General features: G+C 34.6%; 1 protein-coding gene across 3 annotated transcripts in view; it reads left to right on the plus strand.

Moving 5' to 3' along the window:
* SAMSN1 (SAM domain, SH3 domain and nuclear localization signals 1) overlaps positions 1 to 18,239 on the plus strand; it is a 419,991-nt gene that overhangs the window by 358,011 nt on the left and 43,741 nt on the right. The window contains exon 1 of one of the 3 annotated variants that reach the window (XM_036881472.2): positions 13,998 to 14,144. The exons of the other annotated variants lie outside the window; for them this stretch is intronic. Coding sequence (XP_036737367.1) covers positions 14,088 to 14,144 — 57 coding nt within the window. The 5' untranslated portion in view covers positions 13,998 to 14,087. Of the gene's footprint in view, positions 1 to 13,997; positions 14,145 to 18,239 lie in introns of those variants that run through there. 3 annotated transcript variants of the gene reach the window in all.

Genomic DNA, 18,239 nt, shown 5'->3' on the forward strand with positions numbered 1-18,239 from the left:
CAAGTTTTCATGTTCATTCAGGAAGTCTTAATTTAAAAATCTCATTGATTTTTAAATTTATTATAACATGTACTTCATTTTCAAAACAAAGGGAAGTCATGTTAAATTGCTCCTTCAATATCTTCAGAAACATACATTTTTGATTCTGCCATAAAATTGGTATCTTGTAACATTGTCAGTTATGGTATTCAGTAAATGAACTGAAAGATATTGAGACATGTTTTATATTCATTAAATTATTTACCCATATATGCAAGTACACCATGTGTCTCAGGAGGTTATGATGAAATTGCAGAATGTGAATCAGAATGCCTTAACAATGTCTTCTTGCTCTCTAGTGAATTCTGTCACTTTAGTAAAGATATATCACTTGTAGAGTGTGTGTGTGTGTGTGTGTGCATTTATGTTGCTTGAAATATTGAAAACATACTCAAGTCTTCCAGATTTATAGTAGGATCTATTTAAACTATTCAAAATTAGAAACAGCTAAAGAGTATATAGCTTTAGAGATGTCAGAGTTTGCATACCACCTACCCCAATTAGAAAGAAGTCATGTACTTTCATCAAAGCTGCCAATTACCATCACAATTCATGACACTTCTAGGAAATATACCTGACAGAAAAAGAGCTGTGCTCCAGCATCCTTAGTATAGATCTTAATGATATTATGTTTCTTAACAAGTTTTTTACTTGCATGGGAATAGACATTTCAAGATAGTTTCTCCAATTAAGATAAAGACCAAGGAAAAGAATTCTGGGAACACAAATGGATTGCTACTAGAAAACTAATTTTATTTATTTCATGGCTATGAGATTTTCAATAGAATTATTTTTTATCAACATCAAAATATCAATATCAAAATCATTTTAAGTGTCCATATCATAGAATGAGTACTGTAACTTTTCATTGTGAGATTCCCATTACTTAGTAAGGGTGGTCTAGCAGGACTGGATTTCAAAGTGTGCCCCGTCCTTTATCCAGGTAACATTATGCAGACAGGAGAGGTCTAACACGACCTTTTGGATGAAACTAAGACAAGAAAAAGGGTGATTGTTTCTGTATCCTTTTTGTTTGTTTCATAGATAAGGAAATCCTGAAGGATTCTAGTGGCCAACAAGCTTTGGAAGTTTTTCCAATTCTTTCCATTCCTACCCCGAGTCTATGCTCCACATTTCAGCCAAAGCTTTTTGTCTGACAGACAAATCTGTTCATCTCACTCTCTTGCTTCAGCTACAGTTCTTCAGTAGCTTCCTTACCACACACATGTATACCCGTTACATTCAAATCCACACTACTTAGCATGGTATATTAGTTTCTCAGGGCTGCCATAATAAAGCAGCTCAAACTGGATGGCTTAAAACAACAAATATTTATTGTCTCAGTTCTGGAGGCTAGAAGTCTGGAATCAAAGCACTGGCAAGGCAATGAAGTAGGAGAGGATTCATCCTTGACCCTCAGAGCTCCAGGTATTGCCTGGCTTGTCACAATGTAACTCAAATGTCTGCTTTTATCTTTACACTGTGGTCCTCTCCCTGTATGTTTCTACATAGTTTCCCCTCTGTGCATTTGTGTGTCCAACAATTTACCTCTTCTTTTAAGGACGCTGGTCATGCTGGATTAAGGGCTCACCCTGCTCCAGGACTAATTACATCTGCAACAATCCTATTTCCACATAAAGCTACATTCTGAGGGACTGGAATTAAGACCTAAACAATCTTTTTGTGCAGGATTCCACCCAGAACACATGGCCCCCAAACCCTTCATTGTCTAGCTTTAAACCACTTGCCAGCATCTGTCTTTCTCCATGTTTACCACATACTTGCTGTAGGCACTTGTTCCTTATTTCCAGACCACACAAACACTCTCTGGTCCCATCATATTCTCCTCTCATTGCTAGAATGCCCCTGCCTTTCCCTTGTGTGACTGGCAGATTCCTATTGACTCACTATTAATGCATATTTCCTTACTTCTTCACAGTAGTAATTTTCTCTCTGTTCTATCCCAGCTCACTGCAACTTGGATTGATACAGAACACATTACATTGGATTTTCATTGTCTATTGGTCTGTCTGTCTTTCTATTGACTGTAAACTTTTAGAAGGCAGTGTCCATACCTTCTCATCTTTGGACACCTGGCAGAGTGCCAGGCCCACAGTAGCTATGCTATGTGAATAAGACAGGGTCCCTCCTCCATATCTTGGAATACAGGAGTGATGAGAGAGGCCTATAAGCAACATCTTCTGCCTGTCGTGCGTTCAAATCCCACTCAGTTCTCTGTCTGACTAATAGAGGGATTCTGCCAAGTCTTCCTCATCAGTGCAAGATAGTCAGTGACAGGAAAGGCCTTAAAGGAAACATACTTAGACCAAGCTGCTGGTCAGAGCTGCAGTGACTTAAAGACCAGCAACAGACTTACACAGTTCCCAAATTGGCCTCTTCTCAAAGTGCTGCTGAGTAGATTCTGTTCACCAACTGATTGCCAGAAGAGGAGATGACCTTTACTGGCTGATATAAAAAAGTTGGCTTTGCATGAACCATATGACATATTTACCAACTGCACCAAGAACCAGAAAAAAAAAAATTCCATGTTTTTCCCCTAAGTATTTATCAAATTATAAAGAAAGTTTTTTTTCTCTTTAAAAGGAGAAGTATTAGTTTTCCAAAGTACAATCTCCACAAAGATGAGTTGATAAGTCCAGCTCTAATATTAAGAGAATTTGTGGGGTCAGGATTTTAGTGCAGATGGGACCAGTATAATTTTTCAATAAGTAAGGAGATATTTATTTGAATGGATGCTTTGCAGGAAGGCTTACAGGCATAGAATTAGAAGTCCTGAAATCACAAACTAAGTTGATGGGAAAGAAATTCAAATAATTAGTTTCCATATGCATAAAATCAGGATAAGGCCTTTTGTAGGAAAGTTGAGTAAAATAATTTATGTTAAAAGGTGTTCAAGCCTTGGGAAAGAATGTTATATAAATCAATAATAGGTCATTATCATCATTAGGAAAATACGTTGACATGTCTTAAGGATTTCTCCTTTTTTTTTTAACATGGTTTATAGTCTGTGTGTTTCAAACTTTTTGCAAGACTTTTTCTGTTAATATCTAGTTAAGACTTTATTGTATCTGCCATACTCCCTTTTGGTTTTAAGGGGTATGAATTCTGAGATTTTTATCCCAATGCTTTTTAATCCAAGGAGATGCAGACCACAGAGTTGAGTTTACTCATCTATGCAACAAACACTTCCTGAGCCTCTCTGTGCTCGGCTCTATGCTGGTGCCAGCCTTTGCTTCCTAGGTAACCCCAAACCAACCAACAAACAAAAAAATCAAAAGCAGTATTCACTTGGAGAACCCCCTCTGTGAAGTTGACATGTAGGCTAATACCTTAAGGATAAGAAGCCAGCCATGTGAAAAAGGAAAGGGAGAGCACTTCAAGCAGAAGAAAGAGCTTAACTATAAACCCAGGAGAGGAAAGAACTGAATGGTGTCTAAGCACAAAGAGAAGACCAATGTGACCAGATCAGTGAAAAAATAGGAGAGTGGCATAGATGGGCAAAGACCAGAGATCTTAGGCCTTCCTGGCCATGGGAAAAGTATGGAGCTTGTTCAAAGTGTATTTGCAAGTCCACAGTTAATTGCTTATCCCCAAATCTAAGTGAAAGCAGAACTGAAATCCCCTATAGAAATTTCCCCTAGTTGGTGGCTGGGGATAAAGATCAAATATCATTAAGCGTGTGACAATGAGAGAACATTAGGTTAAACTAGCAATGACACATGTACAAGGTTTGGAAATCAGATGTTGGACATGTTACCAGGAAGTTGGGTCACATTGTGACCACATCCTAGAATGAGAGTAGGGCTTGAATCCCTAGGAATCTTGTGTTTTTCTACCTTTGTATTTGAAGGGAGAAGGATGAAGCTAGCATTTATTAAGACTTTCTCTGTGTCAGAAATGTTATACGTATTTTCTAATTTAATCGCAACAACGATCCTGTGAGGTAATATTATTTTCCCATTTTACCAATAAGGAAATTGAAATTTTGAGAGGTCAAATGTTGGGCCCAAGTTTATGCAGCTTGTCTGAATTCAAAGCTGCATCTGACCTTCAAAGTCCACGTGCTCTCATCACACACACACACACGGCCTGCACAGATGGGTGGTGCGAGGAAGAGCCGGGCTTGCTCAGCAGAGGAACAGTCACCAGAATGTGTAGCTGCTGTGGAGGTTACTTCAGGTGGTTAGAACTCCATACCCTTGAAAATAAAACAGAATCTGATTTCAGTTAATTAGTAAGTGATCATGGGCTGCTGGGCACAGATGTTAACTTGACTATCTGGTTCACCATACTATTTATTGACAAAGAAAACCAGACTTTTATTTCTCACAAGGATAGATGAAAATGTATGGGAAGTTTTCTTATTAGAGAGGAAAATGGAGTTGAGTTGTGGGTAACATACTTGTAAAATCCTATAAATGATTACCTGATTTTTCCCTTCCCAGAAATGACAAATACAAATGCTTTAAAATCAGAATGCAGGAAGGTGTCTGAGGAGCAGTGCCTCACTGTGGCTTCACGGTTTATGTGGAAACCTCACTTGGTGTGTGTTGGGTCAGGGAGGGCTATGTGTACCTATTTACCATATACCTAGTCTCCTAAGAAGCTCTTCTATTACTCTTTTCATTAAAAGATACTAAAGGCACATATGTATACATATATATATACATATACATATACACATGCGCATATATATTTTATGTGTGCATAAATATATGTATGTATATATACATGACATTAAGAAATTTGACTTTCCTGTGGTAAACATTTTTGAATTAAAAACATCTACCACAATCATTTTCTATTCATTACTTTTGTAATTAAACTGATATTCAATTAAGACTATCTTACATCTTAGAGCATATCTTATATGTAGTCAAAGTTGAGTGAATAAATATCACATAAGAGATTTGATTGTTCAATTTAATAGGCTATTTGACTACTATCTCATACAGCTTTACAGCATTAGTGTAGTTTCAGAATGGTAAGATCTGAAAAACAATCTGGTCACTGTTAAATCTGCTATAAATTTTTCTGAGGAGTGAAGGTATAAAGGAAATAGAAATGATTTTGTTCTTGTTCAAGGATAGCTTTTCTGAGGAAAGGTAGCTTGTGTGTGTGTGTATATATATGTATATTCAGCAATATTTTATTAATTATTCTTTCTTAAGAAGGTAAGGACAGGAAATCATGGTCTATTGATCAGCCCAGTCTACCTTCCTCTAGTACTTCTGGGGAAAGATGTATGAATTAAGCAGGGGATTTTAATAGTACATGTGAGGTATACTGCGTTCAGATGAAAGTTAACAGAGGACACTTGTACAAAGTTAGCTCGATTTGTTTGGCCAGTATTGTCTATGGCCAGAATATCCTTTCAGCCTAATGAAGTATGATTTAGGTGGTACTGAATTATATACTTAGTTCAAAGATTACTTTGAAATTTTTTAATTAAACAAAAGTCTTTTATTGTGTTTTACACTACTGATAAAAAATTAAAAGGCAAACTATTTCACAGCCTACTATAGTTCTGTGCTGGTGAGAAGAATATGAAATGTCAAGAAAGCACAAGTACTTGAATATGAAAATGGACTTCCATGGAAAAGATTCGTGCTTGGGTATTGTCTTCTCCCTACTGTGTCATGCCAGTAGCCACGTCCTATGTCAATCTTAAGAATTCTAAGGTAGTAGTACTAGTGATGGGAGTCAGCTTTATGTGAAGAGCTATATGTTCCATATTATTAAGAGCTTAGCAAATAAGATAGATACAAACATTTTAAAAAGCAGAGTGAAAGAAGAGAGTCAGAAGTGATGAAAATATGAAGAAATGTAGTTGGCAAAATTATACCTTGCTTAAATTATCTACATGCATTTACAAAAAAGACACCCACAGAGACAAAGACTTTGGAAAAGTGTTTGAAGAAGGGATACCTATCAGTGTTTGGGTGGAAGGTGAGTGGAAAGGTTGGAATAAGTGGCAATTCAGAACCTGCAGGAAAGGATGCTGTGGGGAAGTGAGTCAGTGTGCACCTAAGACCCCCAGCGAGTTCAGCATTTCAAGACTGCAAGGAAGCTACTCCCTCTCCTCCACAGCCCTCCCAGGACATGGGGAGATTACTACCTGTAAAACTTGAATAGTCTCAGAGAATAGAATTCCAGAAACTGCCATTTGGGTTCTTTTGATGAAAAAACTTCCTTGCTGCCTGATCACGTAACAAGCCAGCCTGTTTACAGAGCTTCCAGTCCAAATTTTCATACCTCGCTCTTGGTGATGTATCAACAGTCAAGGATCACTATACATTTGAAGGAAGCCTCAAAGATGCAAAATGTAGATCAAAACAAATAGGAGAAAGAAATCAGAGAGAAGTAAAGACCATGAAAGGGACAGAAGGAAAATTTTTAAATGATAATTAATAACTTCAGAAAAATAAGAGAACATACTTATTTAGCTCTTAGTGTTTAGTATTTATCAGGCATTCTTCTACAAACTTTATAATAGCATCATATTTAATCCTCATAGCAATCACTTTGAGGTAGTTACTACCATCATGTCTCTTTCATAGAAAAGGTTAACTAACTTGCCAAGGACATCCTAGTAAATGGCAGAGCCCTAGGATCTGAACTCAAGCAGTCTGCTAAAAGTCCATGCTTTTATCCATTACATTTTACTGCCTTTCTAAGAATTAAGAAAAGAATGCTCTTCAAGGCTCACTTTTCTTTAGTTAGTTTTAATAATACATTATTATTAAAATATACCCCAAAAATAAAAGCTAAGACCTCTAAATATAACTTATATCTGTTTATACTGAACCTCCATCAAATCCCCTGATTCCTTCCACCCAAGTAATCATTATACTAAGTGCTATGTTCCATACCTTCATTTTATTTTTTAAATTGGGTATGTGTGTGTGTGTGTTTTTAAAGAGCATTGCACTATCTGTATGCTCTTTTCACCTACTATTGTATTTTCAAGATTCCTCCATGTTGTTGCATATTGTCAATTGATTTCATTAATTTTTACTGATGCATTGAAAATAAAAATAACAGAATGTTATGAAAAGAGTTCAAAGAGAACTTTGCAAAATAAAATATTACAGTTAAAATATTTATTAGAATTAGAAGAAAAAGTAATGGAATTTCCTATAGAGTAAAAAAAAAAGTTAAAAAAAAGTGGAAAACAGAGAAGTATAATAGAATGAGAGTATCAGTCTAGGATGTATAACTTTGGACTAATCCAAGAAAGAGAGAACAGAGAAAGAGAGATGAAGAATTTATCAAAGAAACACAGACATGAAGGCTGAGTGTTTCCATTCTGAAAGAGCCACTGAGTGACCAGTACAGGGAATGAATGAATAATTCATATCATGGTACATAATATGACATTTTAGGACATACCAAGGATAAAGGGAAAGAGCAGAGAGAGAGAGGAGGTCCCATACAGTAAACCAGGAGTCGCCATGGCATCAGACTTCTCAGTAACCATGGAAGCCAGAAGACAATGAATGGATAGGCCTCCTAAATTCAGAAGAAAAATGAGGCTAGGCTAGAATTCTATTTCAAGTCAAAATAGCATTTAAATTTTGAAGTATCTACAAGGACCTAGAGCATTTCCATTTGGGAAGCGTGTTTCTATAAATGAGAAAATAGACAAAAATGATGAGATGAGACTCAATCCAGAGAGGATCCAAACTAAAAGAAGATTGAAAAGAAGTCCCATTTTGGCCTCAGCAGTGCACACACAGAGAATAACCAGAGGAAAAACAAGCCTACATGCTTAAGCATTTGCCATTACAAGTATGATGTGTGTACTTAAATATTCAAAAAAAAATCAGTTGATTTGTTGGGGCATTTATTTGGGGTATATTAACAATAATACATAATGAACCAACCATAAAAAAGGCGAGTGATTATGAATTCCAAAAATGGACAGGAAAGAAAACCTAAAGCACTGAACACAACTTAACTTAGCTGTGAACAATATTTACAAAATCATAGTGACTACTGATTTAACTAAACAATTGTAAGTTTGTTGGGGAGCGAAAAGAGCACAAAATCCTCAAGGATGAAACAGAATTCCACAGATAATGTCTGTTATGTAAACCAAGAAAGTACATACCTGTCATGTAGAAAAATGAATCTGAACAATGAGTAAAATGATTTTAATACTGGAGGAATCAGAAGAATTGAAATTGGAAGTCTGGGAGTAAAAGGGAATATGACAGGAGATTTTATTTAATTTTTTAAGGTAAGCATTTTAATTTTTACAAAATTTAAGTGACATTTAGAAGTGTAGAAGGGAAAAATATGATAGAAAAGTAAAGACTATGAACATAGTTTGGATGTGACAATGAGGCAAGCAAAAACTGGTAAAATTAAGCATTAAAGATTAAAAGAATAATAAATGCATCTTAGAAACATAAATTGGCACCTATAGCTCCAGATCAAGGAGGGAGTAGAATATGCTTATAGTAGTAACTTCACAGATAATATCAGTTTTTCAGTAGATACTTTATCAAAGGCCATCATCAGAGAACTTCAGAACCTAGGGAATTTCATAACATGTGGACAAGTCTAATTTTTGATCCTACCCTCATTTTTTTTATAAGCATGATATTACAGAAAATGATGATTAGAGATAGTATTAAGGAGCTCTTGACTCTCCTTAGGGTCATAACAAGGTAGCTTCAGTTGGAAAAGTAAAATGAAGTGGTGGCAGGTCTGGCCCCATGGTGCTGAATCTTAACTAAAGAAGAGAGCTCTAGACGAGCTGCAGGCTTTCTGGTTTCAAATTTTGTTACACAGTTAGTGACTGAAACACGCTCACAACCAGTAGCATTATTCCCTCCCCAGCCCTTCCCATTCCTGACCCTAACTCCCAAATGAATCACTCCCATTCCATGACAGGCCTGTGGGTACTTTCAAGGCAGACACAGTACAGAGTGATGGTTATGATCTGAGGCTTTGGATTGGATCCTATCTCGACCACAACTAGACAGACTACTTAACCTCACCTAGAAGTTGAGGATGATAACATTAATGCCAGTTCATGGGGATTTGTAAAGATTACATGGAAAATATATATGAAGCACACAGCACAATGCTGGGCATATAATGAGGACTCAAAAAGATATTATCATTATTATTATTATTAACTTTGAGAATAAGATTGTTTCATGAGTATTACATCTTTGAATAAATAATGGATTTTTTGTTATTACTTGCAGCAACCACTTAGAAAGTATATATTTATAATTCATTGAAATATTCTGAGTAATTTGCATTTACATTGAACTCAAACCCTCTAATTGTTTTAGTCACTTTTGAACTGTTATTCCTCATTTTTTGTTTTACCAAGTCTTCTCTCATATTGTTTACAAATATCTTGCCATGCACAGAAGTCATCCAAGAAGTTCTTAGTCTCTTTCAAGACAGTTGATTCTTGAGATTCCCAATTCATCTTAGACCACTGGTCCTTCTTATTTATCTATTTTTTCTACAACTAAGACAATGAAATAATGTGCTGCATATCTCTTTAGAAATTTAAAATAAGTAATAATGTCACAGGGGCTGACTCTCTCCCAAGAGGCTTCCTAAGATACGTAGGGGCTAACCAGCAGATCTCCTCTCTCAGAAGCATAATGTTTTGAGCACACCAAGAGTGGATTCTTTTTTATTAATTTATAGCAAAAAATAGCAATTGCAAGGTTTCAGGGACTTGATGTCCATATGAATAATGCATTCTCTTCCTGCAGACAGACCTGCCCAAGAAACCAAATCCTCATTAGAAAGTTATCATAGAGCTTTAAATCCAAACGAAGAGTAGTAGTTGGATAAATTTGTTGTTTATTGAAATCCAGGAAAAATTGCTTGATGCATGCATCATCGTATGATGGATTATCTTGCCAGGAGAATTAAGGTACTCCAAGTTCACTGAAGCTCTGTCTCTTAAACCTTAAACCTTATCTGCTTAAATTCTTGAGCAGATTCTATTGATATGTGCCTCTGTCACCCTCCTTTTTCTATGCAAGACACAATGAATTACGGTTCCCCTGCCTTCCTTGGTGGGTTGGTCATGGCTCCATCACTGTGAGTGTGTGAGAACTCTGTTATGAGACCCAGGCAAGATACCAGATCACAAGGAGAAATTAATAGGTGAAACATTGATTTCTCATGTGGATTTGATATAGGTTTTTGGAATAAAATTAATCTTTGTGATACATGTGCTTTGTCTCAAACCTTGTAGGAAAAAAAAAAAGATCTCAATAGCTCCCATCTTCTTTATACCCCCTCTTAGTAGGATCAAAATTTTTCTCTCCTCCCAGTCATCATCTCAAAAATTTGGAAGTTCTTTAGTCTCTAAAGCAGGTAACTGGGCAAAGCAGAAAAGCAGCTTGAAGGCTTTTTAAATTAGTAGGACATTAAAAGGGATTTAAAGAATTTAGAGAATGGGGTAGGTCCCTTACAGAAAAGGATTATTAAATAGGGACTTCAGAGACTGAATGGGTAAATGACTTCAGAGAGTTAGGAAATATAAGAGATTCATAGGGAAGCTGGCATCCCCCATCCTCTTCACCCCCATTTCTCTGTAAACCCCCAAGTCTAAACAAGGAGGTGTTTTATTCATCATGGGGTAGAATAAGCTAAATATCTAGAGGGTAGAACACCCAAAATGTTATATATGGCTATATGACTTTGAAACTACCATGTGAATCATTGAACTATATGAAACTTCATCATATCCTTGAGGGGAGGTAGGATTTGTATGATAGTGTAGGCTCTCCATTTCCAGCAAGTCATAAACAGGCAAGAACACAACAACCCCTTCTATAAATCTTCCTTCTATAAATGTGCCATCCCCATTCTGTAGATAGCAGCCTGCTCTGAAGAGCCAGGAAGAATAGTGGAACTATCAAGGTGAAGTTGCTCTTTTGATTGACTCCTTTTCTCTATCATAAGTGGCTAAATTTTGTAGATCTGACTGAAACACAATCCATTCTTTTCCATAAGATAATTATTCTACCTTATATTAAATGTTAATTTCAGAGTTGTATTCCACAATAACAATCTCATTTCCCTTATTTTTCAAGTTCTTAGAAGGTGTTTCTCTGCTGTCTTCCTCCAACAATGCACTTGAGAATAATTATGGGTATTTAGATTGGCATTTACTAAAACAGCTCTTGGTCATGGTTGCCCCAGCAGTACACAGAGGCATAATATTTGCTGTGACCAAGTCTACATTGTTGGAGAAGATGTAAATACTAAGGCAGCATGAGGATCCTGGTCTCATTTAAAAAATTTGGTTTGAAAACCCTCTTTCCATTGAACAAATGTAAGCATCCTAAAATAACATATAGACTAATATTAATCCAAATATAGCTACCTAATTTTACTCTTCAATTTGATGACAGGGAGCAAAGTGATACAGATGGAGGTCATCAGGCAATCAAGATGTCAGAATGAAAGACGTCAGACAGCATTTTCTTATACCTATACTTTTCTGATATCTATGATTTGAATTTAATAATTCATGTTTTAGTGATCCACCAATAAATATTTGTTGGACTACTGAAAAACTTGTTATTGCTCACTTTTCTTTCTCATAAATTACAACCCAATAGCTGTCATTTGCAATTTCTTTAAAATATTGACTCACCTTCCATGACGCAGAATAGTAAACAAAACATATGCCACAAAGTCCCAACCTTGTTTCACCCTGCTTAGGTTGTAAAACCTTTAAGGTGATGTGTGAAAACAGAGCACTAGATTTTGCTCTTTTGCAATTTCCCTGTTTTGGAACATATCTTAAGCAACATGTGGCTTAGTGGTTTAGTCATGATAAGGAGTTAGGTGTGCTCTGTATTGACTCTCTGCACCATTCCTGTTCTATTTGAGTTTTTATTTTGCTAGGTAACACATGAAATATCTCAGTGGCTTCAGAATTCCACAAAAGAGAAGACAACTGATAAAACATTTGCTACCTTGTCACAGGAGAGTTTTGCTTCTCCCATCTGTAATTCTCAGGGAAAGATTCCAGTTTTATTTACATTTTTAATATTTCTAATAGTGTTAAAGCCTAGAGATCATAAGTTGAGATTTTATACAAACTGTTTGAGAGTAATACTTTTAAAACTGCATATAGTCCAGCTATGGTCACCATAAATGTGAGCATAAATAGAGCATTCTCTATTCCTTAGTTATTATTATAGAAGTATAACTTATAGCAAACATCACTCCAAGCAGAACTACTTGAAATCTCATGCCTCTTTAGGATCCACAAATATTTCTTGACATAAAACATTACTTAAATGATAAATCATAATGTATGTTGTTTATTGATATTTCCTTTTATTTTCACCAAAACCCTATCCTGTAGTAAGTGCAAGTATTTTCATTCCCATGCTATTGATTAAATGCCACTCTTAAATTAAATTTCTCTTCACAGAGGAACAAATGTGGGCAAAGAGGGTGCAAGTGTTTCAGTTAAGAAATACATATTTTTATAACTTTCAATTTCTGAACAAATGAAAAAGAAATTTACTTAGGCCACTGCCTTAACCAGGGCCCAGAAAGAAAGTTTGAAAGAAGGCCTACTTATAGGGAATTACCCAACCTTGGAGTCCTCAGAATTTTCAGTGTTGTCCTCTGTGTCACTATTTTGAAAATGCCAGACTAGTAATTCCTGAAAATATAATTCTTCTCTTATTATCTAGTAGAAGAAGTATGTTAACCATAATCTTGACAAGTGTATTCCTTCAATTCTATTATACAACATAAACATTTTTTTTTAGCTGGCCAGGAGGCCTGATATATTGTCAAAAAGCACACAATAGACACTCAATATTTGTTAAATGAATCAGTGAAATTTGAATGCTAGAACTGTGCCTCAGGGAGGACGGGCTCAGGGATGTCAAGGAAAGCAGAAGCAGAGTCACTTGATTTGTTACCTAGAGAAGCTGCTTATTAAGAATATGGCATTACTGCTTTTCAACGTGGGGATTTATAAATAAAATCTAGGTTGATTTCCTTAACAAGCCTGTGTAACTGAACCGGAATTGAGATATTCCACAAGTCTCTCTTTGGTAAATCCCTAATTAACAAGAAAGTTTGAACTTCTTGCTTTTACTTTCTGAGTATCTTGGTTTTGACATTATAATAAAAATGTAAACCCTTTAGCTTGATGAAAAAGCTTTCTAAGCCATATTAGCTCTATTCTAGGCCTATTACCTAAACACTCTGGATGCTTCATTTGAAGGTACATTGATCCATTGGATTATCACTGGAATAGCAATTATCAATAAGAGGGCATTGTAGTTTGTAGCAGACAGATATCTGGTTCCATATTAACAAGGAATTTACAGCACAGTAATAGACATGACAACTCTACAGGGCTTTTACAGTATAACAATGTGTTTAAAGTAACAAATGTATAATCATTCACTTCAAGAATCTTATTCCCATTTATTTATATGTATATCATCCATACTCAAAACATTTTTAAATATATGCATATGTGTTTTAAATAGGATTAGTACTGTATAAAATCTAGTGTATTTCATCTTCTAACAAAGTTTACTTAGAAATGTAAAATTCAGTACCCTGAGTATTTTTCTCATTCTTTTGATACTAAAAAGCCTATATCTTAAATTTTATTTCATTTATTGGCTCAGATGCTTTCTTCTCTCTGTCCATAGAATGTGTTATAGAAATTTATTTTTATATAAACTGGAAAAAAAAGACTTGCTTGGGAAATCTTTATGGCCATTATGATAACTGCAGGCATGGTAAAGTGTGAGACTTAGGAATCTACCTCATATAATATAGCAGGAACAAAACATACAGAATTACCAAAGAATTACTGTTGAAAAAGAAAACTTTACCCATGTAGATATGAAGTCATATCCTGACCAAAGGAGGAAGTGGCAGATTACTGGTCTAAACTTATCTGCTGCTGTATATCACAGACCGCATACTGCTATCTTCAGTTGTTTCTGTAACAACAGAAAGTTCACTCGGAGTAGTCTGAATTCAAAATGCTGAAGAGAAAGCCATCTAATGTTTCAGAGAAGGAGAAACATCAAAAACCAAAGGTAAGGTAATTTCATACACAGTCAAACCAAACCAAACCATTTAATAGAATACACACACACATGCATGCACACACACACATATACACGTTATCTGTCAGTCATAAATCTATTCAACCATAAGGTTGAGTGCCTCATGAGAAATATAGAAAAAAATTGAATTGCAAAGTTAGATGTTAAATAGTACCTGACAATGATTGTCTCTGTAATTTTATCAATACAGTGCATATATTTACATCTGTAACTGAAGTTTGAGCTCAGATTACCAACTTCATGGAAAGCATTTTGGTGGCCTATGTTTGAAAGGTTAATATTATGAAATCTTCCTGAACATTTTTAATGACTACAAAGTTGTCAATTTATTTAACAATTTACCAAATGCATTTTATCTCATAGGTGCTCAACTGTTCCTAATACATAATACAGAATTATGAGAAGGTTGCAAAATAGAGATGCTTAAATATTTTATATTTCTCACTTTTTTCATATTAAAATATCACAGCTCATTATAAAGATTGTTTATCCTACTCAAACTCTTCAACAAACACTGTAACTAGAGAGAGGATTGGGTTGTATTTGGGAAACATCAAAACCCCATAAATTGATAGATTTATCAAATTGTTTCTATTTGGAATGTTTGTTCTTTGTCCTGATAATAATTAACACTTAAAAAAAATTAGGCCATATGATAACAAATTGTGATTGTACTGTAGCGCTCTAAATTAGTTTCATTAATACATAAAAGAAAATACATAGGACACAGCAGTATGCGGTGTCAGAGAATTTCTCCAGTACTTGTACATTTTACTTGTACTTCTTACATTTCTTAGGCAAATAACAACTTTAATCTGTTTGTGAATAAACAGTAGCTGAGTTCTGATGTCTTTTAAAGAACTGATTTATTATCTGTTATTGATCTTTATTTGCTTGGTACCTGCTCTGAGAGAAAGGAACTGGGAATTGATTGTGAACTTTTGAATTGATGTGGCATTGAACAACAGTCAATATTTTATAATTCGTTGCAAGTTACCATGCAATCTCTGAAAGAAACTAAAACGAAATGATTTCCAATCTTTGGAAACTAAGAATAAAACTTTCAAAACTAATTCTTTCTGACACAAAGATCTGATAAAGGATAGACAAGCATCTGTAGTTAGAAATGCAGCTGAATAACATAATGATTTCTGTCTCTTTTGCTAATATAATAAAAATACAATGTAACATTCCCCAAAGTGCAAAAATGTTTCTGAAAGGATCACTTAGGCTTTCTATATAATTTTATATGCAATTTATTAAATGCAACTTGATTTTATTTATTAAATGAAACTTGGTTAAATGCAACCAAAACTGAATTGTCAAAGTAGGTTTTAGGGAGACCTCAAAAGTTAACATGAAGTAGTGGTTTTCCCCTAAGTATTTAAAAATCTGAAACTAGAGTATCTTAGAAAGACTCCACTATGTAGTGAGTTACTATCATATGTATGTCACTGAACTATTTTCAAAATGATATCTCGGGCTATCATCATTTGCCTTAATTGCAGGAATTATTGTAATGTAAGTGGGGTATTTGTGAATCTTACTGACTTCTATATTCATAAAAGTAAAAATATATTTGATAAAATATATATCTTGGAACAAAATATATCACAGAAAATAGTCATATTGGAAATGTATTAAAATCTTTTGTGAGTGAATTAATATTTTCTGTAGATACATGGTTTAATTATATGAATTTCAAGAGGTATGGGAGTGTATATGTGCAAGTGTGTTTTTCATACATTCTAGATCAACTAAATTCTTTCCTTTAACATAGAGGTAGTATTTTTCCAGTAATTAAAATTATGTTTTAGAAACAACTACTTCTTAATTCACATTTATTTTACTGGCTAATTTGTATATTTTATGGGAAGAAAAGCAGAATTCCTGAGAGACAGCAGAGGTGTATGTCATGAAGATCCTTATGAACAAATGGCTAGTAGAATGAGGAGCTCAAATTGTTTCATCTACTAGAAAGGTACTTAAGACCTGTGTCTAGAAAGATAGAATAGAACCATCAAGAAATCAGTCTGAAATATAGGAAATTGCTATCTGCACTGGTTAACTATGTACCAGACAAGAGTTCACGGCTCCTGACCCAGAAACATGCACTGTGCTACACTTGTATCCGTATGCTATTCTTTCAGAATTTCTGAGATGGCCTTGTTTTTTATTGTAAGTGCTAAAGTAGGTAAAGAGCAACAACGTTAAAAATGAGGGAAGTATCATTTAATCATGTAGCTCATGTTACTTCCTGTAGATTATAGTTTAGGTGACCTACTACCCAATTCAAATGCCAAATGCAAATTATACTTAATATTACCTCAAAAATTATGAAACTGTTCTTTTGAGAAGGAAATAAATGGAGATGAGTATTTGTAAATAGTTTCTGCAGTTGTGAGAAGGTTCAAAATATTCATGGATGTAAAACATGGAAGTAGATTTTATGAGTTTTCAAAATAATTTCTTATACTCAGAAAACTTATCAATAAATATATCCATGAATTGAAAAATAATAAATCAAAACACATGTCAAAATACAGTTTCATCTGTAATTTTATCATTAATGCATCCTCTTTTTCAACCTTTATTCCTCTGTTTCTCCATTTTTGGTATGGGCTCTTTCCTTCAAATAGCTCACAAGTAGGGCCAGTAGTATTCATATCTATTCTGAAGTTTACAGTAGAGGTTAAGAGGGAGAGAGCAGAGATATTTCATAAGGGAAACTGACAAAGTCCTGCAAAATTATCACAAAAGAATCCCACTATGTATACTGGAATGTTAATGCATTCCTACAAGCTTAATTTGTGTCTCAGAACTCTCTATGGTGTATAATTTTCCAATTATTAAAAACCTTTGATGATTAGTGGTTAAGTATTCTACATTTATGTAAGTTAATCACAAATAGCCTTGCTTAACATATACTTGAGGTACTATACTTTCCTTCTTGAATTTTACCTTCTCATCATTAGTGCCCACTATTGATAGTGATTTTCAAAAATGTTTTATTTTAGTTTTAAGTGTTTATTGTGACTTTATTACATGCTTGTAGCTGTGTTCAGAGCTTTTTGTACTCTGATTAACTTAACATTTGTAACATCTCTGTGTGAGAATCACTCTTATTTACCTCACAGATGAGCAAGAATAGAGGTCATAACTTGAGCAAAGACACAGTTAGATGAAAAGTGAAACTGTGTAACGTGAAATACATGTGTCAGTTTCCAGTGCTACTGTTCTTATTATGCTGCTATTACACACAGAGGGACTATAGAAATCATTTCTATTTCTGTCTTAATTACCAGCTAAATTTTAAGGAAGCAAGGGAGAACATATCTTTAAGAGCCTCTGTAAATCGAGAAAGAATTTAGAGGTCCTCCATTCCTGGCTCTGATTAAATGCAAGAATTCCACACACAAAATCCTTCCAGATGTCCACCCACACTTTAATACTTACAAATGTAAAACAGTAACAACTTTTGTAATATTCAAGTGTTCAAATTGTCAAAAAAATGAACTAATATTGAGGTTAGTATAACCATGTATCTTCTTTCTGCACCTAGTATAACACCTTCCATATAGTAGGCTTTTAATATTTGTAAAGCTAATGAAGTTTCTTGAATCTACTATATGCCGCCTGGTTCAAGTATGAATACTCATTAGTGCTATGTACTTTCATTTTTCTTGGTAGTTAGTCTATTAGTGTGTACATAAAGTTTATATGTATATGTGTAAATATAATTTACATTGTAGGTCATTTAAAATTTTTATTTTAAGAAGAATTGCAATACAACAGAAGTGCAGAATCCCTAGAGAGGCCCACTGTTACTCAACAGTAGACCTTTATTGCAGGTCAGGTAATATGGTAGAAACTTAGAAAACAGAAAAGGAATAGACCCTGCCAATGACACTCTGCAACTGTAATTAGAGCAACTTTATTTGGCTGAGATTAATTATCTGTGTTAAAAAAATTTTAATTGAGGTTTTTCTTTGAGCAAAGGAGATTCAAATACCACTGTCATTTTAAAGGGAAACAGAATAATGGTGGTTCTGGAAATAGCATTTT

This window comes from Manis pentadactyla, chromosome 1 (genome assembly GCF_030020395.1).
Source record: "Manis pentadactyla isolate mManPen7 chromosome 1, mManPen7.hap1, whole genome shotgun sequence".
Classification (NCBI taxonomy): domain Eukaryota; kingdom Metazoa; phylum Chordata; class Mammalia; order Pholidota; family Manidae; genus Manis; species Manis pentadactyla.